Source organism: Purpureocillium lilacinum (genome assembly GCF_023168085.1).
Source record: "Purpureocillium lilacinum CBS 284.36 DNA, scaffold_1, whole genome shotgun sequence".
NCBI classification, from domain to species: domain Eukaryota; kingdom Fungi; phylum Ascomycota; class Sordariomycetes; order Hypocreales; family Ophiocordycipitaceae; genus Purpureocillium; species Purpureocillium lilacinum.
This window is the reverse complement of record NW_027072111.1, coordinates 1980556-2001293: the sequence shown is the minus strand read 5'-3', so window position 1 is coordinate 2001293 and position 20738 is coordinate 1980556. Positions and strand designations below refer to the sequence as shown.

At 57.7% G+C, this 20738-nt stretch overlaps 9 protein-coding genes across 9 annotated transcripts; 8 read left to right on the top strand and 1 right to left on the bottom strand.

The window, feature by feature from the left end:
* Window positions 1-543: 543 nt before the first annotated feature.
* Window positions 544-1662, top strand: PLICBS_000323 (uncharacterized protein; the record flags this gene model as incomplete). The annotated part of the gene is made up of 1 exon (XM_065599578.1): window positions 544-1662. One exon carries the CDS (start codon window positions 544-546, stop codon window positions 1660-1662), a length of 1119 nt encoding a protein of 372 aa, XP_065455650.1.
* Window positions 1663-1795: 133 nt separating this feature from the next.
* On the top strand, window positions 1796-2325 carry PLICBS_000322 (uncharacterized protein; the record flags this gene model as incomplete). The annotated part of the gene is made up of 2 exons (XM_018318691.2): window positions 1796-1979; window positions 2033-2325. 2 exons carry the CDS (start codon window positions 1796-1798, stop codon window positions 2323-2325), a joined length of 477 nt encoding a protein of 158 aa, XP_018184216.2.
* Window positions 2326-3026: 701 nt separating this feature from the next.
* Window positions 3027-4310, top strand: PLICBS_000321 (uncharacterized protein; the record flags this gene model as incomplete). Its single annotated transcript, XM_018318692.2, has 1 exon — window positions 3027-4310. The coding sequence occupies one exon, from the start codon at window positions 3027-3029 to the stop codon at window positions 4308-4310; it is 1284 nt and encodes a 427-aa protein (XP_018184217.1).
* Window positions 4311-4960: 650 nt separating this feature from the next.
* On the top strand, window positions 4961-9304 carry PLICBS_000320 (uncharacterized protein; the record flags this gene model as incomplete). The annotated part of the gene is made up of 11 exons (XM_065599577.1): window positions 4961-5099; window positions 5235-5771; window positions 5840-5868; window positions 5916-6001; window positions 6061-6237; window positions 7440-7659; window positions 7763-8229; window positions 8294-8617; window positions 8791-9044; window positions 9101-9123; window positions 9281-9304. 11 exons carry the CDS (start codon window positions 4961-4963, stop codon window positions 9302-9304), a joined length of 2280 nt encoding a protein of 759 aa, XP_065455649.1.
* A 31-nt stretch (window positions 9305-9335) lies between these two features.
* Window positions 9336-10096, bottom strand: PLICBS_000319 (uncharacterized protein; the record flags this gene model as incomplete). The annotated part of the gene is made up of 2 exons (XM_018318694.2): window positions 9336-9677; window positions 9746-10096. The coding sequence occupies 2 exons, from the start codon at window positions 10094-10096 to the stop codon at window positions 9336-9338; spliced, it is 693 nt and encodes a 230-aa protein (XP_018184219.2).
* A 1354-nt stretch (window positions 10097-11450) lies between these two features.
* Window positions 11451-12241, top strand: PLICBS_000318 (minor allergen Alt a 7; the record flags this gene model as incomplete). The annotated part of the gene is made up of 3 exons (XM_018318695.2): window positions 11451-11477; window positions 11581-11826; window positions 11900-12241. The coding sequence occupies 3 exons, from the start codon at window positions 11451-11453 to the stop codon at window positions 12239-12241; spliced, it is 615 nt and encodes a 204-aa protein (XP_018184220.2).
* Window positions 12242-13244: 1003 nt separating this feature from the next.
* PLICBS_000317 (uncharacterized protein) lies at window positions 13245-14670 on the top strand (the record flags this gene model as incomplete). Its single annotated transcript, XM_018318696.2, has 5 exons — window positions 13245-13281; window positions 13364-13377; window positions 13431-13455; window positions 13504-13915; window positions 13986-14670. 5 exons carry the CDS (start codon window positions 13245-13247, stop codon window positions 14668-14670), a joined length of 1173 nt encoding a protein of 390 aa, XP_018184221.2.
* A 627-nt stretch (window positions 14671-15297) lies between these two features.
* On the top strand, window positions 15298-16092 carry PLICBS_000316 (uncharacterized protein; the record flags this gene model as incomplete). Its single annotated transcript, XM_018318697.2, has 1 exon — window positions 15298-16092. The coding sequence occupies one exon, from the start codon at window positions 15298-15300 to the stop codon at window positions 16090-16092; it is 795 nt and encodes a 264-aa protein (XP_018184222.2).
* A 1404-nt stretch (window positions 16093-17496) lies between these two features.
* Window positions 17497-19811, top strand: PLICBS_000315 (uncharacterized protein; the record flags this gene model as incomplete). Its single annotated transcript, XM_018318698.2, has 9 exons — window positions 17497-17958; window positions 18010-18169; window positions 18233-18399; window positions 18450-18519; window positions 18569-18722; window positions 18771-18883; window positions 18931-19130; window positions 19181-19523; window positions 19600-19811. 9 exons carry the CDS (start codon window positions 17497-17499, stop codon window positions 19809-19811), a joined length of 1881 nt encoding a protein of 626 aa, XP_018184223.2.
* Between the last annotated feature and the right edge of the window lie 927 nt (window positions 19812-20738).

The following is a 20738-nucleotide window of genomic DNA, read 5'->3' as shown; positions in this document are numbered from 1 at the left end:
TGGGTTGGGGTTTCATCGGCAGCGACACCGTGCGTTGCATGGGCGGCACGCTACGGGCCAATCCGTGCGCCCTGTCTCTCACCAGAGCCCGATGCGGCAATTCCTGTTGCCAGAAGATGTGGGATTAACGTCTGGGCAAGAATGTGGTGCTTCTCCAGGGTCACCATGGCCGGACCAAGCCGGATATACATTGATCTAGGTCTGGGCACGCAATGCCGTGCATGCAGACACTGCGAGCCGTTGCGGCGGCGTTCAGCCCGGCGGCGTCCGTTGCCAAAACAGGAAACCGGCCGGGTTGGCTGCCGAAAGGCACAAGTTCCTGGCTCCCGAGTCCCGACCAGGAGGCAGAAGACGCGTATTTTGGGTGACTCAGCTTCTGATTATCAATCTTTCTTTTGGTGATGATGACGTGCAGCAACAGCGAGTTTGAGCTCGACTGGGACAGGAGGCATTAATACCCCCTCTGCCAGCAGAGGAAAGGCGCAATCCGCCTCAATTGCTCCAACAGGTGGCCGCTCACCAGCCATCTAGAGACACGCACAGATGGGCCGCACTCACCATGTCTCAGCGGCTGGCGCTGGGGCCGGCAGCGGCAGCACAACCACCGTCACATTGGAGACCCCAGCGGCAGAGTCCGCCCTGGCCATTCTCAGCCCCAATGCTGCAACAAGTTCACGACCCTCGACGGAGCTTCGCAGCGACGACGTGTCGCCGGCAGAGGCAACGAGCCCCTCGCCCACAGGCGCGGAGGCGCTGGGCATCTCGAAATGGAGGGGCATCACGGTCATCGTGACGCTGGCGGGCATCAGCTTCCTCAATACCATGGGCTCTGGCATCCTCATCGCGGCTCTCCCCCGCATCGCCGACGACGTGGGGCTCTCGGAGGCCCTGATCCTCTGGCCGGCCGCCGTCTACGCCCTGGCAGCCGGTTGCCTGCTCCTCGTCTTCGGTGCTGTCGCCGACGTTATCGGTGCGAAGCTGATGTGGCTGACGGGCAGCTACCTCTTCGTCGCCTTCACCTTGGGAGTCGGCCTCGCGAGGACGGGCCTCCAGATCATCGTCTTCCGGACGCTGCTCGGCGCAGCCATCGCCATGTGCCTGCCCACGGCCGTGGGCCTCATCTCGCACACGTTCCCGCGCGGGACCTGGCGCAACATCGCCTTTGCGATGAACGGCATGGGCAGCCCGCTAGGGTACGCGCTCGGGCTCGTCCTCGGCGGCGTGTTCGCCGACACCATCGGCTGGCGGTGGGCGTACTACATGATGGCCATGATTAATGTCTGTCTCTCGACGTGTGCCATCTGGTCGCTGCCGCCTGTGCGGGTCTCGTCGGAGCGCAAGTGGACAGCGCGCCTCATGCACGACATTGACTGGGTCGGTGCGGTCATCATGAGCGCCGCGCTGGGCATGCTGCTCTACGTCCTGGCCATGACATCGTCGTCGTACAAGAAGCTTAGCGACGCCGCCAACATTGCCACGCTGAGTGTGTCTCTTGTCCTCCTCGCCAGCTTTCCGTTCTGGATGGACTACCAGACGAGACGTGGCAAACCTGCCCTGATACCAAATAGCTTGTGGAAGAACTGGTCGTTCACTTCCGTGTGTATCGCCGTCTTCTTTTGCTGGGCGTCGCTCAATGGCATCGAGTACTTTACGACCCTGTAGTGAGTATGACCCGAGGGCGGCGTGCTCTCCTTTCGCAGCTCTGCACAGTAACTGACAAGGCTTTTGTAGCTTCCAGAAAGTAGAGGGATTGTCGGCGCTGCAGAGCTCCCTGCGCTTCTTGCCGCACGTCATCATGGGGACGTCAGTAAACATCATCACGGGCCTGCTGATCTCGCGGGTCAAAGTGCGCACGCTGGTGGTCGTTTCGGCGCTCATCAGCATGGTGGCCCCGCCGCTCATGGCGACTGTCGACGTGGGTGAGAACTACTGGCTCGCGCCTTTCTGGGCCATGTTTTTGTCGCCAGTGAACCCAGACGGTAAGCACTTGTCGCTCGCGCGAGACAATGTCCACATAGCTGACCGTTTGTAGTGCTGTTTACGGTGTCGAATCTCGTCATTTCTGATGCGTATCCTCCCGAGATGCAGTCGCTGGCCGGCGGCGTCTTCAACGAGGTTGGACAGTTCGGCAACTCGGTCGGGCTGGCCATCACGGCGGCCATTGCGGCGTCGGTTACGGAGCACACCGACGCGGAGGCTGTAGACGCGCTGATGAAGGGGTACAGGGCGGCGTTCTGGACCATCTTCTCGAGCTGTGCCGTGGTTACGGTCGTCGCGTGGTTTGGGCTGAGGAAGGGCGGCATTGTAGGCCAGAAGAGAGACTAGACAGTCGCGTTTTCTTCTCATGGCGTTTCCTGCGTTTCTTTGAGACGGACTCAAGTGGCGGGTGCCGTGCCAATGGGTTGACAAGCGCGTTGGCAATGGCACAATCGTCGACGCCGCCGCGGCAAGATCGGTCGGCCCCAAGTGCTTCGACATTGTAGCGATAGATAGCCATAACGGCGACGCCTCGGCGCAATCGAAGCTCGTCGATAGCAAAGCACAAGAGTTGAAAAATCAGCATTTGAGTCACGGATTCTGCATCCTGAAATGAGCCGCCAAGAATGCCCGGACTCACCTCGCTCCTGACATGCAGTGAGGCTCAGCGGAAATGCCACCAACCCGTCAAATCCGCCGATCGCAAAAGTCATTTCGACTCATAGCGGGGCAACCCACTGGAGACGCAGACCCTAGCGACGTTAGTGGCTGCTTCGCGGGGCCGGACCGAGGGGCAGCATCGCACTTCGTGGGACCGGAGGGGGAAACCAACTTGAACTTGGCATGTCACTCCATTGTTGAGCATCTTTTCAATGCAATCCTAGACGTCGCTGGTCGACGTATATAAGGCGTTGGACAGAGCTCTAGGTGTCTCGTCAATCCAGCAAGTCAACTCTCTTTTCAACGTTCAATCTCGCACGCTTTCTGTGCCCTTGATGCCCGTCACGACCGCGTCCATCACCTCCACCACCACTTCGACCTCACACACCATGGGCTCCCTTCCCGCGTACCCTCGCCCCGAGGGCGTCGACGAGATACCGCGCGAGCGGCTGGACCTGCGGCCCGACGCCGACGTCGACCACGACCTCCTCCACCCCAAGCCCGTGACGGACGAGAAGAACATCTGGTTCTTTTGGCACAGCGGCTTCTCCCACATGCACCACTACGCGCGGCGCACCGTCCGGGCGTGGCATCGCCGCTTCTCGAAACAGGGCTGGGTGGTGCGCGTCATGGACCGCGAGCCCGACTCCCCGCTCAATATTGCCAACTTCCTCGACATCCACGACCCCAACACCTTTCCCAAGGCCTTCCTCGACGGCACCATTGGCGGCGACTACGCGCCCCAGCACACTTCTGACCTCGTCCGGTGGCCGCTGTTAAATACGTACGGTGGCGTGTATGCCGATGTCGGCATGATCCAGATTGGCGACCTGGACCGGCTATGGAATGCCACCGTCGGGGACCCCAATTCGCCATACGAGGTCATCTCGTACAATGCCGGCGGCGTCAACGCACGCAGCCTTACCAACTACTTCTTCGCCTCTAGGCGCAATAGTCCGCTCTTTGAGCGATGCCACAAGCTGTTCCTGGCGCTCTGGGCCGCGGACGGTGGCAAGTCGAGCACCGACGGCATGCATGCGAGCCCGCTGCTGGAAGGTGTGCCCATGATGGGTGCCGACATGTCTTTTGAGGAGGACGGAAAGACGTACGGGCCTGCGGAGGTTAGCAAGATGCTCACCGACTACATCATCCAGGGCCAGGTCTTGACCATGGTCATGGGCCTCGTCGACGAGTCCGACAACTGGAATGGCCCCGAGTACGTCGCCAAGCACGTCTGGGCAACGGACTACATGGTCGGCTCCCAGCTCATCAACGAGATGACGGCGTGGAACGGCCCGCGGCAATTCGAACTCATGTCCCTGCCGCTGCCCAAGGACGGCGACGCGGAAACCAAGGACCAGAAGCTGGCGCGTGAGATTGTGGGGGCCTGCCTGTCCAAAAGCTTCGGGTTCAAACTCGCGCACGGGTTGATCCTCAGGGTCCTGGGCGACACGCTCGGGTCCCTGTGGAGGAAACACGATGGCGCCGACGACGTACCGGGGACGTACGGCAACTGGCTGCGATACGGCACGGTGCACTGGGCCCCCAAGGAGCTGCCCCCGAGGCTGGAGTTTACGGTAGCGCCCGCCGTGAAGATTGGGTCGCTGTTGGGAGACGGACGCCTTGGGCCTGGTGCCAATGGCGGCGTGCCGGCCTTTGAGGCCCAAAAATAGATGACGACTGTACACGACTGTAGATGACTGGAATTATAGAAGCGTGGTCGGAATAGTAGATCTGGCCGAGAGGCGACAATACATATACTTGGTATCTGTATCTGAACCGTATGAGTTGACAAACTGCGCCATCGTGTCGTCGCCACCCCTTGTCATCGAATGCTCCAAAGCGGACGCACCGTCTGGGCTTTGTTCCCAGGCAAGCCAGGGTCCGTTTCAGGCCCTGGCGAGTCTCGCATGGCCTTCCGGGAGTGGCAGCGAATCAAGGAAACCATGGCCCTTGCCATTTCAGGATTAGACGCCGCAGCTCTGACGGAGCCCCCGTAGGTGCGGACGCACTGATGCAAGTGCGGATGCGGGTGCGGGTGCGGGCGCCTCATGTGGGGATGCCGATGCGAGGGCACCGACTGCGAAGACGGCCGAGCATGCCGAAGTGTCGAGGACCAGTCATCATCGTCATTCCCTCAGCTATGTCACTATGCAGGCGGATCTTATACCCATGGAAGGTAGCGGGATCCGTTTGTCTGCCCGTGCCTTAAAATGCTTTCTCTCTGTGCGGAACGAACTACATGCATCATTCATCATTCTGTAGCCCTGGTGAACGCAACTCGCTGCCTTGAGCGCTGCAACTGTACGTCCCGGCACACAAAATGGCTTCTCCACTGATGGCGCCTCAAATAATGCATTCCTGGTTCCCGTGGACGCAAAAGCCACTCATCCTTAGCGCGCCCATGTACGGGGTCTCCAATGCGACTTTGGCAGTAGAAGTGTCCAAGGCGGGCGGATTCGGTACGTGAGACACATCTACCGCTCAAGCAACCGTCCTTTGGGCAAGAGCTTATACGCCTTGTATGAGCCGGGACTTCAACATGAGATTCTGCTGCGACTAGGAAAATAAGAATGAGTCTAATAAACCACCGCCAGGCATTATACCGGCCGGGTTCAACTTCAGCCCCGGACATCCCCAGGTGGTCGCTTTGGAGGCGGAACTCATCCTGGCGCGGAAACTCCTGGGCATGACCAGCGAGCCGGGCAAACAGATGCCCGTCGGTGTCGGGTTCATCACCTGCCACGAAACAGTCGCCCACTTCAGTGAAACGGTGCTGCCTCTGCTGGAAGAGCACAAGCCCGCGGCCGTCTGGCTTTTCGCGCCGGACCCAGCGTCGCGTGTGCGCGCTCATCCAGATATTATCCGCCGCCTTCATGAGAGTGGGATCAAGGCCATTGTTCAGGTCGGCAGCGTGGCCGCGGCACGAGAAGCCATCCAGGATGGCAGCGACATCATCGTGGCCCAGGGCACAGATGCGGGAGGTCACCAGTTCGCGCTCGGGGCGGGGCTGATGACGCTCGTTCCTGAGATTAGAGCGATGATGCAGGCAGAGTTCCCTGCTCGTCAAGTCGGTCTCGTGGCTGCAGGAGGAATCATGAATGGTGGCGGTGTTGTCGCTGCACTCGCGCTAGGTGAGCTTCGATACGGGCGCGTTGAAGTTTGCGCTTCGCCGTTGGGCCATCACTTACCAATGATGCAGGCGCCGAGGCTGTTGTACAAGGCACAAGAGTATGTTCCGCTCAGACATGTCAGTGAGATTTCGCTAACCCTAGCAGTTTATCGTGGCGAAAGAGTCGACCGCGTCGGAGTCATACAAGGGCACAGTTCTCAGAGCGCGCGATGGCGGCGCCATAACCATCAAGTGAGGCCCTGGTCTGGTGGCGACATGCCAAGCTGGGCATCTTAGCTAACTGTGGAAAGGTCGACGATTCACGACGACATCCAGGGGACGCCCATCTGGCCGAGCCTTTACGACGGACGAGCCATCATGGGAGACTCGTATCACGATCATGAAGGCGGCCTTCCGATGGTGGAGAACATCAAGAAGTACCAGGACGCGAAGCAGTCGGGCGACGTGTCTCGATCAATTACGTGGTGGTTCGTGGCCCTTCCACTACATGTCTCGTATCGGCGAAGCTGATGCTGATATTTGAATCGAATAGCGGAACCGGCGTTGGCCTTGTAAATGACGAAATGACGGTAAAGGACATGTTGGAGGAAGTGCGAGGTGAAGCAATCGCGATTATGAGTTCTCTCCGGAATAGCGTCAATTAGTGTAGAGGGGTGGAATTGGATCATGCCTCATCGAAAGACGGCGGCCATTAGAGCTCTCCTTGCGCTCACTTCCGTCCTTGAATGGATCTGTTGTACTCTGCCTCGTATCTCAACATAAACCCTCATGAGACTCAAGGACGAACACTGAGCGACTCTTCGTCGTGGAAACAAGACTGTGCGCCATTATGGGGAGGATGGGGTGGTCCAATCTTGTCACGCAGTGCATGTAAGCGCTGAAGAAAGCCGGAGGCGGTGGAGCCTGGCAACCTGGAAGTTCACACAGGTGCCACGCTGACACGTCTAGCGCATGTTACAGTGGCCCAGGGTAATTATTCAGCCCTGCGGCATTGCCGACAGCGCACGAGCCGCGCGGTAGCAACTTCCTTACAGGGCGTGCCAGGGCACAGGCACCTGTCGCTCCACTTCTGCCCTCCACTGGAATCAGGGGTCCTGGAGATTGACAGCCCTGGTGGCGTCCGCCGCCACGACGGACTCTGTGCTATTCTGGCACTCCATGCGACGCCCAATTATTCAGCGGCTTGGCCGTGGCGGAAAAGTGTCGACGTCCTGCTGGTGGCTTCCATCCATCCTGCGTGACGACCGTTCAAACGACGAGGGCTGCATCGCATGGCGTCGCATGGAACGGGTCGGATCGGGAGCGTCACGTGCGCCACGCCACAATCTGACGGCTGATGGCAGCCCTTCACGATCCCGAAGCCCTTGACATCATCATCTCATTCTCATTTTGCTCAACGACTACTCATTGCTGCCATGTGATTGAAAGCGCAAGTCCATGCACACGATCCGCCCATCGCAGGCACCTCAATCGAACCGAGATCAATGCCGGCTAGGAACACGGCAGCGGGAGCGAACGACGGGAGCAGGTCGCGCGCGTGTGACAGGTGCACGCGGAGCAAACGGGGATGCGACAAGGCGTGGCCCAGGTGTGGCCGGTGTCAAAGGTGTGCATTGGCATTGTTGCGCGCGCTTCATCATCTTCTGGCTAACGGGTCGTGACGTATAAGGCTCAACACGCCTTGCTACTATGAACCGCGCTCCAACTCACCTAGCACGGCCCCTTCCGATTCTCCCGATTTGATAGCGACGCGATCGTCGAGCGAGTCCAGGACGGTAGACGCTTGGACGACTCTCGAGTACAGCTCTCACGAACCCGATGCTCTATCGAGGAGGCTCAAGCTTGACTGGCGCCAGACGGCGTCGCTGTACTTCCAGACCGTTCACCCTGTACGTATCGTGACCATCCATTTACCCTACCCTTGAATTTGATCCTCCTTCATCGGCCGCCTGGTGCTTCAATTACCCGTCGCCCAACTCTAACCATGCCCAGTGGTTCAGCATTCTGCGCCAAGACAAGTTCGAAGAGGCCCTCCTCCGGCTCCAGTACGCGGGCGTACAAAGCGAAAGAGGATATCACGACACAAATTCTAGTCCGCAGGATGACGCCTACGAGTTGCTAATCATCTGCATGCACCTTCTCACCACGACAGCACATACCCACGGAGACGACGATATCATCGTCAACCCCCTCTACCAAAACGCCAAGCAACGGTTTGCCTCCGTCTCATACCTATCAGATCCGACTTTGGAGTGGATTCAGGCTGGACTCTTAATATCGCTCTTCGAGTTTGGAAATGGCAAGACCAAGCTGGCCTATCGGAGCTTGAGCGAGACAGCCACCCTCGCTCGACTAGCTGGAGTCAACCCCGGACAGTACCAGAAGGACCTACACTCGGAATTCGACGTGGACGCTGAGTGCCGGCGAGCTCTCTGGTGGGGCATCTTTATCCTTGACCAGTAGGTTACGACCCCGAGCCATGCACTCGGCAGGCGAGACCTGGCAGTCGACTAACCTAAACAGATTTGCCCACCTAGATCCCGCCCTCAGAAATTTGCCGAGCCTATCCAGCAGCCCCGACAATGATGCCCTGCTTCCTACTGCAGGTGTAGTTGTGGACGGCGACCGCCTCCAAAGTTACGTCGTCAACCTGCCTGTCAGCGCGCCCGTCTCCATCGCACTCGGCGGGTTCCAGAGGGCCGCCCAAGCAGCTACCGTGCTGTACCAAGCTCGCGAATGGGAAAGGAGAGTGCGGCAAGGCGACGCCGACCGCGGTGTCTCTAGCTTTGAGGACCTAGACGGGAGGATACGCGCACTCCTAGACGCCATGCTTAGCCAGTGCCACAGGTGGGAAGTGTTTTGTGACGCGCTTGCAATGTGTATAAGGTAAACCACGAGACCGCGCGGATATAACGCCAGATTGGGTGCTAATGCTTGTTTTCCAGCTCTCTCTTTGTGTTATACGCGCCATACCTCCCACCTCAGTCGATTTCAGCTCCGCTAGCCAATGACACGAAAAGCTGCGACGAGGCAAAGGCCGTCGCAGCAATAGGGTTCGCGGTCAAGTTTGTTGGCGACCTGGCGGTCAACTTCAACTCCCAGATAAGCCAGCATGCCCTGCGATTAGCGAACCTCGCACCGCCTGCTCCATTTGCTTGCTTCCTGGCCGTCGAGCATATGCACGTGGTCGAGGGAGATCTGCCAGACTCTAGTGAGCGGTACCTGGAGATATTTGAGACGTTGAAGACGTTTGGTAAACGCTGGAAAGTCGCAGGTTCGTGTCCATCGTGGTGTTTCGCGTCTCATTACTCCGTGGCTAACGTTTTGCAGCCGATTTGCTTGACCTCGCTCTTGTACGTAGCAGGTCAGTAGACGTGTCTGATAATTGAGATTTTGCCGTCTGTTCCTTGTGGTTGCACAGCAGGTTTCGGTACCACGGCCAAGCCCGTCACCGGACTCAGCGCAGTCAACCAAATGGGGATTGTATAAGATTTCGATTCGCCTCCCAAGATCAGCCAAGTCAACGCTCCGTGAGTAAAACAACATGCTAGTCATTACACGATCATTACAAGATCTCAATCTCAAAGTCATCCTGGTTGAAGAAATCCCACGCCCGGGCCGCAATGTTGGTCGGGTTCAAGGTCGCAGACGATGGGCTGACGGGGCCACCGACGGCAATCACACCGACGTGTACACCTTGAGGCTTGTATACGTCCGACAGGGACTGCACCATGTTTCGCTGCGCGGCCTTGACCATGGAGAGGATGAATAGATCCGCGATCGGATACTTGGGGAGCAGGGAGCTCGTGACGAGGAAGGAAGGCCGTGCTTGGGAGTCGGAGCGCTTAAGGTCGACGAGCTGGGGGAACGCCCACTCGGCGGCGGCATATAGAGCCGTACAGTTAATCTAGCGAATGCGTTAGGATACCACACCATTTGAAGCGCCTGTGGATACGCTGGACTTTGAACACCGACCTTGAAGTCGTACAGGATGTCCTCTTCCGTTGCCTGGAAAAACGGCGTGGGGATGATCCTCGCGGCGTTGAAGTAGACACACTCGGGCGTGCCAACGACGCGGCCTATGTTCTCGAGCTCGGCGCGGAACTTGGCCGTGTCGGTGATGTCGACCGCAAACGTCTGGACGTCGACTTTTCCATCAACAACGGCGGCCTCAACCGCGGCCTTGTCCTCCGCGAGCTGGGTCGGGTTCCGTGCCACCAGCGCAATCTTGTTGAACCTCTTGCGCGCGTACTCGATGGCGACGTGTCGGCCGATGCCAGGCCCGGAGCCAATCAGCACAAGAGATCGGTCGGTTCGGTTGGCCATTGCTTTGGTGTTGAGTTTTCGAGTTGTATCGCTAGTCAGAGGGCTGCAAATGTTGATGGGCCCTTGTACAAGAAAGCAGGTACTGCTGTCTCTTTATACCATGGCGTAGCCATGCCGGAGAGATGCAGCAGAGGCTGTGTGCAGGGAAGGCTTGATTCCCACCAGACAGGAGCAGGAGCGGGAGCGGATGCGGATGCGGAGTCCTCGCTTACCGGCATCTTCCTTGCTGTGTGGCTTGTTCGCGGAATCATGTATGAAGTCATCGTCGGGTAAGATCTGTGGTCTGTGCTGTAGTGCACAGGTCTCGAAGCAGAGCAGGTGTTTTCCGGGTGGTTGTCCCTGCTGTGCTCCGTGTAAGCCACCCGCGGGAGGTGGAGTGCTGTAGACGGGACCCTGCAGGTGCGGACGCATGTGCGGGTGCGGGTGCGGGTTCCTTGTGGAGTCCTGCTCCGGGGTTACCGGCGCAGCGGGGCGGAGCCACGATGGTGGACACCGCCTCCAGCAGAAGTTAAGCAGTATGACGGCGATTGAGTACCGGCTTGACTGCACTGAACACGGCACAGACTTCTTTCGCTCATACCTAAGGTGAGAATAGCTATGTGGCAATCATCCATGTTCAGCGATCGTGGTTTCGCTGGAATCTTCCTCCCAGCAGCAGCCAAGAACATGAACAGTTTCAGGCACCAGCGTGTAAGTGCAGTGGTGCACGTAGTGTAACCACATCCCAGCACGGCATGTCCCTTACCAGTACCGCAATCTCATCTAATTCCTGCTGTTTCCGGATACTCCTAGAACCAGTCGTGTATGTCAACAGGCTACGTCAGTACGAGTCGAAGGATCCGCCTACTGGCAAGATGTGCATGTCCCGCTTCCCACCCTACGAAAAGCGGAAGTGCATCAGACTCTGGCCACAGCGCCACAGCCTGGAGGTAGAGGCCAAGAAGGCAGTCTGCCTCGCATCAACTTGTACGAAGATGCAACCACATGTATGGTACTCGGTGGATCGAAGCCCTTGAACGTGTAACGCAGAGCTCCCCGACAAGATGCGGAATAGTAATCATGATAGACCGTTGTCGCGCTGTGAACTGACTAGGCTATGAAGCTCAAGTGACTCGTTTTATTAATCTACTCCCAACTACCAACGGTCCGACCAGCGATGATTCCACAGCATGCGCGCATACAAGTACGGCGTTGAGCGTGTCGCCCCTTATAAGTTCCCAAAGACCAGCACTCGTCGTCAGGAACATGTAAATACCGTCGCGAGCTCTTTAGATTTATACAGAATCGAACTATCTTACACCTTGCCTCCAACTTTGCAGCAAATTTATCGCCATTTCGACTTCTCTACGCAACCATGGCGCCCAAGATTGCTATCGTGTTTGTACGTATGACCGTACAACAATGGCCAGACAACTGAGACCATCGCCCGGCTCAGTCTGCTCAGAGCACCCACAACAATAGACTAATGCCTGGGGTTCACGCAGTATTCCATGTATGGACACATACAGAAACTCGCAGAGGCCGAAAAGGCAGGCATCGAGCAAGCCGGCGGCCAGGTCGACTTGTACCAGATCCCCGAGACCCTTCCCGACGACATCCTGGGCATGATGCACGCTCCCCCCAGGCCGAGCGACATTCCTGTTCTCGAAGACCCGCAAACCCTCGCTGCCTACGACGGGTTCCTGCTCGGAATCCCGACCCGCTACGGCAACATGCCTACACAGTGGAAGGTGTGTGGACATCTCTAATGCTAGCGTCGATGCCTAGATTGCTCATATCTAACACGATTATCCCACTATATAGGCATTTTGGGATAGAACCAGTGGCGTCTGGACCTCTGGCGGCTTCCACGGAAAGTACGCCGGCATCTTCGTGTCGACCGGTACACTGGGTGGCGGGCAGGAGTCGACCAACCTTTCTGCCATGTCCACCTTGAGCCACCATGGAATCATCTACGTCCCGCTGGGATACGCCAAGTCTTTCGGACAGCTGACCAACATGGGCGAGATTCACGGCGGCAGCCCTTGGGGCGCGGGTACCTTTGCTGGCCCCGACGGCTCGCGTCAGCCGACTGCTCTTGAGACGGAAATTGCCACGATACAAGGAAAGACTTTCTACGAGACTGTTGCCAAGGCTTGCGCCTAAGTACATGGTCACAGCTCCTGGGAATCTTCTGAATAGGCTTCAGGAATGATAGAGATGGGGTAGCTGGGCCGGTAGACAGGGAATTGTGACAGAAGCGGAGAGGGAAAAAGGCATTTGAGTACTCCACCAAACTTACATTCTAGATGTCCGATCAATTGATGTAACTCGTACACAACGCTTCCGGTGTCTACGTCCATTTGCTACGCTTGGCTCTTATAGCTAGACATTTAGCGACAAGTCTGGGGCATTCCAGTCTGCATTGTTCTAAGCCATGCGCCCGCATCTTCCGTTAAATGTGCATTGTGATACTATCGTCCTTGGGGCAGCCGCAGGCGACGCCCTTTTGTACAGCAAAATACTCGCAAGTTTTTCTTTCAATTGCAGCTGGTGTTGTCCCTACCGAGGGCATCCATCCCGCGTTCCGTTCCCTTTCGTGCATTCCCGATAGTGACATGATAAGTCGAAGTCATGGGCTTAGTGGCAACCCACTCCATGTCGTGGCGCTGACCAGATGCTCCCGCCAGGGCTCCAGTTAGACTGCAGTGGGATTAAATCGCATGTACAATTGTAGATCCGTGCAACACGAAGATCTTCCAAGGCATGATGTGTTTAAATTCGCCCCTGGCCGGATTGAAGGGCGCTTCCTACTCAGCGGCCTTACAAGAGTCAACCCGAATCGCCGTCAACGGGTGCAAGCGCCAGCCATGTCCGCCACGCCCTACCATCAGCCTCACGGATACAAACGGCGATTATTACCCCACACCACATGGCGTGCCGCGGGAATTCAAGGTTATAACCGGCAGTCCCATATCAACGCCCTTGCCGAGACAAGGGCGTGGTCAGGTCAGTGACGTCCACGGCGAGTGCGATTCCGGAGCCCAGATACCATTTAAGTTGCAGAGCGACTCAAGTCGAAGGCCACCTGGGAGCGTATCTTGCAACTCACTTGCAATACAATTGAAGGGCTCAGATTAATCGAAGGTACCATTGCTACTGCGACAAAATGAAGGACGTCCAAGAGTTCAAGATCGACCACTGGAGTGAGTACCAAGCACCCGGTTTCAATCGCGAATCGCGACTCATCGATACCAGACACGGGGCAAGGCTAACACTCATCCCCAGTCCGAACTTATGGTGTTTGTGGCCTCGCCAATTTCCCATCTCGAGATGCTGACATTGATGCATGTAGCCTCAAAGCCGCTATGAGCTTCATGGTAATCGCACTTCCTTGTCCAGTCGCTGTTCAAGGCTGACCCGGCCAGGATCATACGCGTCTGCATTGTCCTTGAACGACCTCAAGGCCCTCTCCAGCGACCCTTCTCTGGAGCTCTTCGACCCAGACCTACAGCTCACGTACGGCTCATTTGAGGGCTCGCAACGCCTGCGCGAGCGCATTGCCGCGCTGCACTCCACGCCAGAATGCACGCTCAGCGCCGACGACGTGCTCATCACGCCGGGGTCAATCATGGCCAATTTCCTCGTGCTGGACGCCGTCTCTGGGCCGGGCGACCACGTCATCTGCCAGTACCCGACGTTTGGACAGCTGTACCTGCTGCCCAAGTTTAGCGGCGTGGACGTCAGCCTCTGGAAGATGGACGAGGGCAACGGGTGGATGCCGAGCCTGGAGGAGCTGGAGCGATTGATCAAGCCCAACACCAAGGCCATCATTCTCAAGTCAGACTCCCCTACCCGTGTACAGCACTCCGTAGTCTACTTGTCCCACTGACGCGTTTTGGTATAACAGCAACCCGAGTAATCCGACTGGCGCAATCCTTGGCAAAGACTTCTTGGAGAAGGTCATCGCCATTGCTCGCAAGTCCAACATCCTCGTCTTCTCCGATGAGGTGTACAGCCCATTGTTCTTCACACCCGACAGGCCTCCCTCTTTCGTCACCATGGGGTACGACCGCAGCGTCGTGACGAGCTCGCTCTCCAAGTCCTTTGCCATCCCCGGTGTACGAATCGGTTGGGTCGTGACGCGCGACGCGGCCCTGCTACGTCGGATCAGCATGGCTCGCGACTTCACCACCATCTCTGTATCTCAGCTCGACGACGCGGTCGCGGCGTTTGCCCTGGACGAAAAGGTGCTGCCCGCGCTGGTGGAGCGCAATCTCGCGCTGTGCAGAGAGAGCATCGGTTTGCTGGAGGGCTTCGTGGAGAGGAGCAAGGGCAGGGTGCAGTGGATGAAACCAGACGGCGCGGGCACGGCGTTCATCAAAGTGCTGGATCGTGAGGGCAAGCCGGTTGACGATGTCGAGTTCAGCAAGAAGCTGGTGAGCGAGGAGAGCGTGTGCGTCATTGCGGGTGGGCATTGCTTTGGCGAGGGCGATGCGGAAGACTTCAAGGGGTATGTGAGGATCACACTGGGAGATCCAAAGTTACTCAAGGAGAGCCTGCCTCTACTGGAGAGGTTCATTCAGAAGTACTAGAACATTCTTTCAATTCGAACAACATAACGTGGCGCGAACCCTGAACATGCCACGTTCGCCCTTTGCGTGCGTTCGGACGAAATGGAAGGCATCTGCACCCGGCGTAATTTAACCGCACGTGGGCCATCAATGTTTACAGTGATTCACAGACTGTTTTTTTGGATGGATCCAGGGATCGTGAGGGAGGTAAAGGCTCATCCTCCCCGACTATAAATAGTCCATCCATCCCCCTCCTGTTGCACTGCTTTTCCCTCTCTCCCAGTCGTCACAGCTTGCAGCTTCCATCACTCCAAGGCAGCCCTCCAACATCCGATACCAGCTAGAAGCATCCAGTCGAAAGCAAAAGTCTTTGAACGGTTAGTTACGCCTCACCTGGAACTTCCAGGCCGCCTCTGGACATGGAGTGTGTCCTCGCACACAGTCCCAAACTCCTCATGTTCCACCGCCCTCCGCACCTACGGAGCTTGAACAGCAGTGGAAGCGACATTCACAACAGCCGTCTCATTTCACCGGCGGTGGACTCGTCAATATCGGACCCAAGCGACACCTTCCGTCTCCTACCATGGCACATGCGACTGCCGGACCGTTTCGACATGATACTTACAAAATGTCGAACAGTTCACGGCAATGGCATACCCCAGACGGACCGGATACCTGCCGCCGGAGTTGATGGACGAGATCGACAATTCTCTCGCGGCTCGCAAACGGCAAGTCGCCGAAAGAATAACCAGTCTCGAGGGCTTTCGCTTTCAGAGATCCGGTGTGATCATCGATCGATCCATCAGAAACACAGAGATTGTCGCCGCTCTCGCCAAGGATGGCCACTTGGTGTCTCGACAGACTGCGGAAGCACGTGCCGTAGCATATGTCAAGGGACTCCTCATGGCAGCCAACAGGCTGTGGCCGCTGGTTGTCCAGACAGGCAAACGACTTTTCTTCCGCCAGCTGGCCCAATGCTCCTTCAACAGGATGGACGTATCTCTATCTCGGAACCAGATCGAGCTCCTGCTCCCCGCCCTCGTGCGCGCCAGGGAGCACCACCTCGTACGAATTGCGGCGCAGACCAACGCCCCGCCGACGCAGCAGTATTCGGCACCGACAGACATGACCGAGGCAGCGGCACAGTACCTGATGGTTCGCATGACGGAAATCCTGCGCACCGAGGGCATCGTCTTCAGAGGCGTGCCAATGTCGCAGCGAGAAAGGGCCGAGGTGAGGGAGCGGGCGCGACCGATGGGCCAGGCAAGGCGGAACAACAGACGTGGCACCAGGCTGTCCACCAGCACGTTTGTTCAATCCTTGGTCCCGATCACGGAGATGGGAAGGCAGGCCTCCGGCGGAAGGACCGCAACTGAATGGTTTGCGCTGATTGACCACATTGGAGCGATGGATGGGGGTCTTGCTGGACGTACGCGCGGTTAAGATCATGCTGTTACGGCTATATTCGACTGGCGAAGAAGCGGTGGACTTGCGGTATTATGTGTCAACGGGTCGGCGGCGTCGGATGCTCGGATAGCTTGACTGCTGGTGGTGGTTCATGTTTCCAGTTTTGGCGTTTCTGGTTTGGCGACGACGGGTGTTTGGGACTTTGGCCGCTACTATGCACGCGTGGAGTTGGGAGTCTGGCGATTGAGTTGACAAAGGGATCCTCGTAATGACAGCTCTGCCCAATACAGCACGAACTGGCCGGAAAGCTTTCACGACACTGAACACGAAAATCCCGTCTCAATTGTGCAACGTCATCTACCATGCCGTGAAACAAACTCCAGGAGCCTAGGAGCGCCGTCGGGACTGAGCCAGCTGACTGCATGTGGATGAATGCAATGTTCCCAGAACAAAATGCACCAGGCCCAGAAACAGGAAACTCGTATAAGCTCGGAGCGAAGTCGGCAGACACTTGGTGCCCCGGACCAAAGAATCTTGATGTGCAAGAACGTGTGTGCTGATTCCATTTGGAGCACTCCGATGGAGCGTCCAGAAGGACTTAAGAATTTTGAGTATCGGGTAAGCTTGAATCCCGAGGCCCACGTGCGGGCCGGGGGGTCGCGACTTGCCTCTGGCATCATCACCACCCCGCCAATCCGACGACGCAGATTATGAATGAAAGGACCGTCGCACCCACCCCAGGGTGCGCGATAATCGAACCCTAATATCGCGAGCGATGCTATTCCCGTACTCGCGACGACCGCGGGGTTGGGGCAGATGTTCCCCGACGGGGTCCCAGTACAAGTAGGTGACGGCGCGGCGTCGAGCGAAGTCATCATCGAAGACTCCATCGCGACCAATCCGCAGCGCCACGGCGTGCACGTTTGCGCTTGTCCCTGCCGATCGCTCCCCAGCCCGCAGAACCTCGTGCGCGCGATGGCCTCGACACATTGGCCGCTGCTTCTCTTCTGGGACACCGAGTCTCTCGGCCGCGTCGGCTAAGAGATCGCGTGCCTGGCCCCCGCCGCAATGCAGAAACGTCAAATGACACCGCCGCTTCTTTCTTGCCCGCACAGTAATGTCGACATCCCGACTGGCGCGACTGGCGCCTAGGGGGGGTTCCGGACGCGATGCGACGAAACGTGGATGTATCGACGTGCTGTCGTTGGATAGCGACGTGTCGCCGTCGTCGGCCGAGCAGGCGGAGGAGGCAGCCGGAGGACATGTTCCCCAGACGCAGCAATGGCGACGGCCGGATGCAACCTTGAACGATACTGCAGCGTATGGTACCCCTAGATCACGCATATAACGCTCTCGGTCCGCCTGGGCGAAGTCACCCTGATGGATCCGATCCAAGCAGCTTGATCGACACTCTCAAGAGCAGAGTTGAGGCATCGAAAAATGCGGTCGTTTGCCTTCCTTTCCGCGGCCAGCCTGCTGGCGGCCACCGCCAGCGCCAGCTTCGACGGCAACATCAACTACGGCAGCCCGTCGCGCCGCCATGCCAGCCTTGGCATCGACGTCGACAAGGTTGAGCGCCGCTCCTGGAAGCGCGGCAACGTCGCCCACTCGCCCGACGAGCTGAGCTTCACACACGGCGTTGCCTCTGGTGACCCTTGGCCCGAGAGCGTCATCCTCTGGACGCGCATTGCGCCCTCCAACGAGTCAGACCAGAACGACGTCACCGTCGCCGGAACTGTCCCTCTCTACGACCACGAGACGGAAAAGTATGTCAAGGCGGACCCGAACCCCATCTGCGTTGAATGGAAGGTCTTCAAGAGCAAGTGCGCCAACGACACCAACGTCAATGTCGTCGCCAACGGCAAGGCCTACACCACCTCGGACATTGACTACACCGTCAAGGTATGCCTTCGGCGTCTAAGCAAAGAAGACTACATACTGATCATATTGCAGGTCGAGGCCAAGGGTCTCAAGCCCCTCACCAAGTACTGGTACCAGTTCACCGTGTGCGGCTCCAGCAACAAGTCTCCCATCGGCCGCACCAAGACGGCGCCTAAGAAGAACGACGATGTCTCCAAGCTGAGCTTTGCCGTCTTCTCGTGCAGCAACTTCCGTGAGTTGAGACTCCGGTGGCTTCTGACGATTCCTTGAGTGTATGCCATGCTGACCGCCGCAGCCAATGGCTACTTCAATGCATACGGCAATGCTGCCCGCAAGGACAAGCACGACTATGTCATCCACCTCGGCGACTACATCTATGAGACTGGCAAGGGTGGCGAGCGTGCGACCAAGCCTACTGGCACCATCTTCACGCTCGGCGACTACCGTACTCGCCACGGACTGGTAGGTCGCCACTGTGTTGACGTTGGGTCGAGTATCGCTAACCAGCCCAGTACCGCTCCGACGCGGACCTGCAGCTTCTGTCCAAGAACTTTGCCTGGATTCCCACCTGGGATGACCACGGTTAGTCATTCTGGCTTTACAACAATGACCTTGCATTGACACGGCGCAGAGTTCGCCAACAACGGCTACCGTGACGGCTTCAGCGGCCTCAACAACACTGAGGAGTCCTTCCTGAACGACGGGCCCAAGACCGGCCCCAAGGTTACCGTTGACAGCCGCAAGGTCAACGCTGTCCGCGCCTACTTTGAGTGGATGCCCATTCGGTAAGTTCTCCCAAAAGGCATATCATGGCCACGACACTGACCTTGCAGACAAACCGATCTGGATGACGGCCTCCGCGTGTGGCGCTCGTTCCAGATGGGCAAGCTGCTGGACCTCATCATCCTCGACACCCGCAACTACGACCGCAGCATCACCTCCCTCGGTATGCCATCCTGATGTTCGAGATTTGAATGCGACTGACCGAGCCAGGCTGGAACGACCACTACATTGACCTCATCCGCGACGACCCCAGCCGCACCCTGATGGGCTCCCGCCAGGAGAACTGGTTCTACCGCTCGCTGAGCGAGTCCCAGAACCGCGGCGCCAAGTGGCGTATCGTCGGCAACCAGATTGTCTTTTCTCGCATCCTCGAGAACGACAGCGGCTCGCTGAGCGGCGACAACTGGAGTGTAAGTCGCTCCCCTCCCTTCTGCTGTCGCGAGGGGTGCTGACCGCTTAGGGCTACCTCGCCAACCGCAACCGCACGCTGCAGCACATGTACGACAACGGCATCACCAACAACATCTTCCTCGCCGGCGACAGCCACCAGAACTGGGTGTCGGACATTACATGGCTGGGCAACAAGCCTTACAACAAGGACTCGGGCGAGGGTGCCGTGGGTGTCGAGTTTGCCGGCACGGCCGTCACGTCGAGCGGGCAGAAGGGCCCCATCGAGCCTGCTGCCGGCAACTACGCGCGCGGCATGATTGCGCGCAACGACGAGATGCAGTGGCAGGAGGGCTACTACCGCGGCTACTTTGTCCTGACGGTGGCTCCCGACCAGGCGACAGCGCAGTTTTACGGTACGTTTTGACTTCTCCTTCGTAGCATGTTTTGGCAGCAAGATCATAGGCGACGAGTACTGACTGCTATCCACAGGCTCCCCTTCGGTCGCGACGCGCAACTCGTGGGACCTGCCGCTGGCCAACTTCACCGTCAAGGCCGGGACGAACCACCTGGCACGCCCCATTGCCGGCGGCAAGGTCGAGTCTGGTGCCATCCGTGGCGGCGAGGTCAAGCACACGAACCTGACGCTCAACACTGACACCAAGGAGTGGAAGGTCATTGGCTTCGAGAAGATGTTCATCTAAGAACCGCGGAAGGAAGTGGGCAACAAAAATGGCTAAGACATAAAGAAAGAAACAAACATTCTGTATATAGTTTACCTTCAAAGACGGCAAAGCAGGGCTAGCTCGGTAGCTTAGTAGCCACCTGCATGAATGAGCAACGCATGAGACGCGATGACGCAGGCTGTCTCGGCCAGTGGCCAGGTTGGTGATGAGATTGATCATGCGGCAAATGAGGCTCGTTGACGCCTCGATGCAGATCTCGGCTCAGGATATCCGAGCGAGTGACGGGCGAGAGGCTAGTGGTGGTTTAGGTAGTGGTGGTGGTTCGTTTCACGCTACGTGTGCCAGCGCTAGCAAAATACCATCATTTGCTTAAGGGACTGCTCATGCTCTCAACGTCGAGCCTTACCGCTAGCCAAGTTTTGATATCCAACAGAAATAAGCAGTCAAAAGCAGAATGCAACGTGGCGGCGATGTATAACAACACCCAGGCTGCCACGACATCACACCGTTGGGCGTGATGGAGTTGGCAGTGTGCCGCAAGTACCCGATACTGGCACCCCAAGTAGAAGGTCTCCGTCTAAGCTTGAGCACATGCGTATGCACGGCATCAAGCTACTGCTCGGACACAAACGCATGTAACGCGACGCACAAGCACCCGCTGCACCACAGGCAGTTTATGCTGGGGCTCGTGTTGCACGATGGCAATGAGGTGCTCCAGGTTAGCCCGCGGAGCCAATCAATAGAAGACGCACCTTGGGCAAACTCCTGCAAAAGACGATGTACGCCGAGACCGACTCGGCCAAGCTCCACGATACAATCAAGTTGGATCAACCAACCTTGACACAATTCCCGGCCAGCCCGTCCCCGAGGCCAGGCGAAGCCAAGCCAAGCCAAGCCAAGCCATTGGCATCTGACAAGCGGGCACCCTCGCAACTGCGCAAGCTG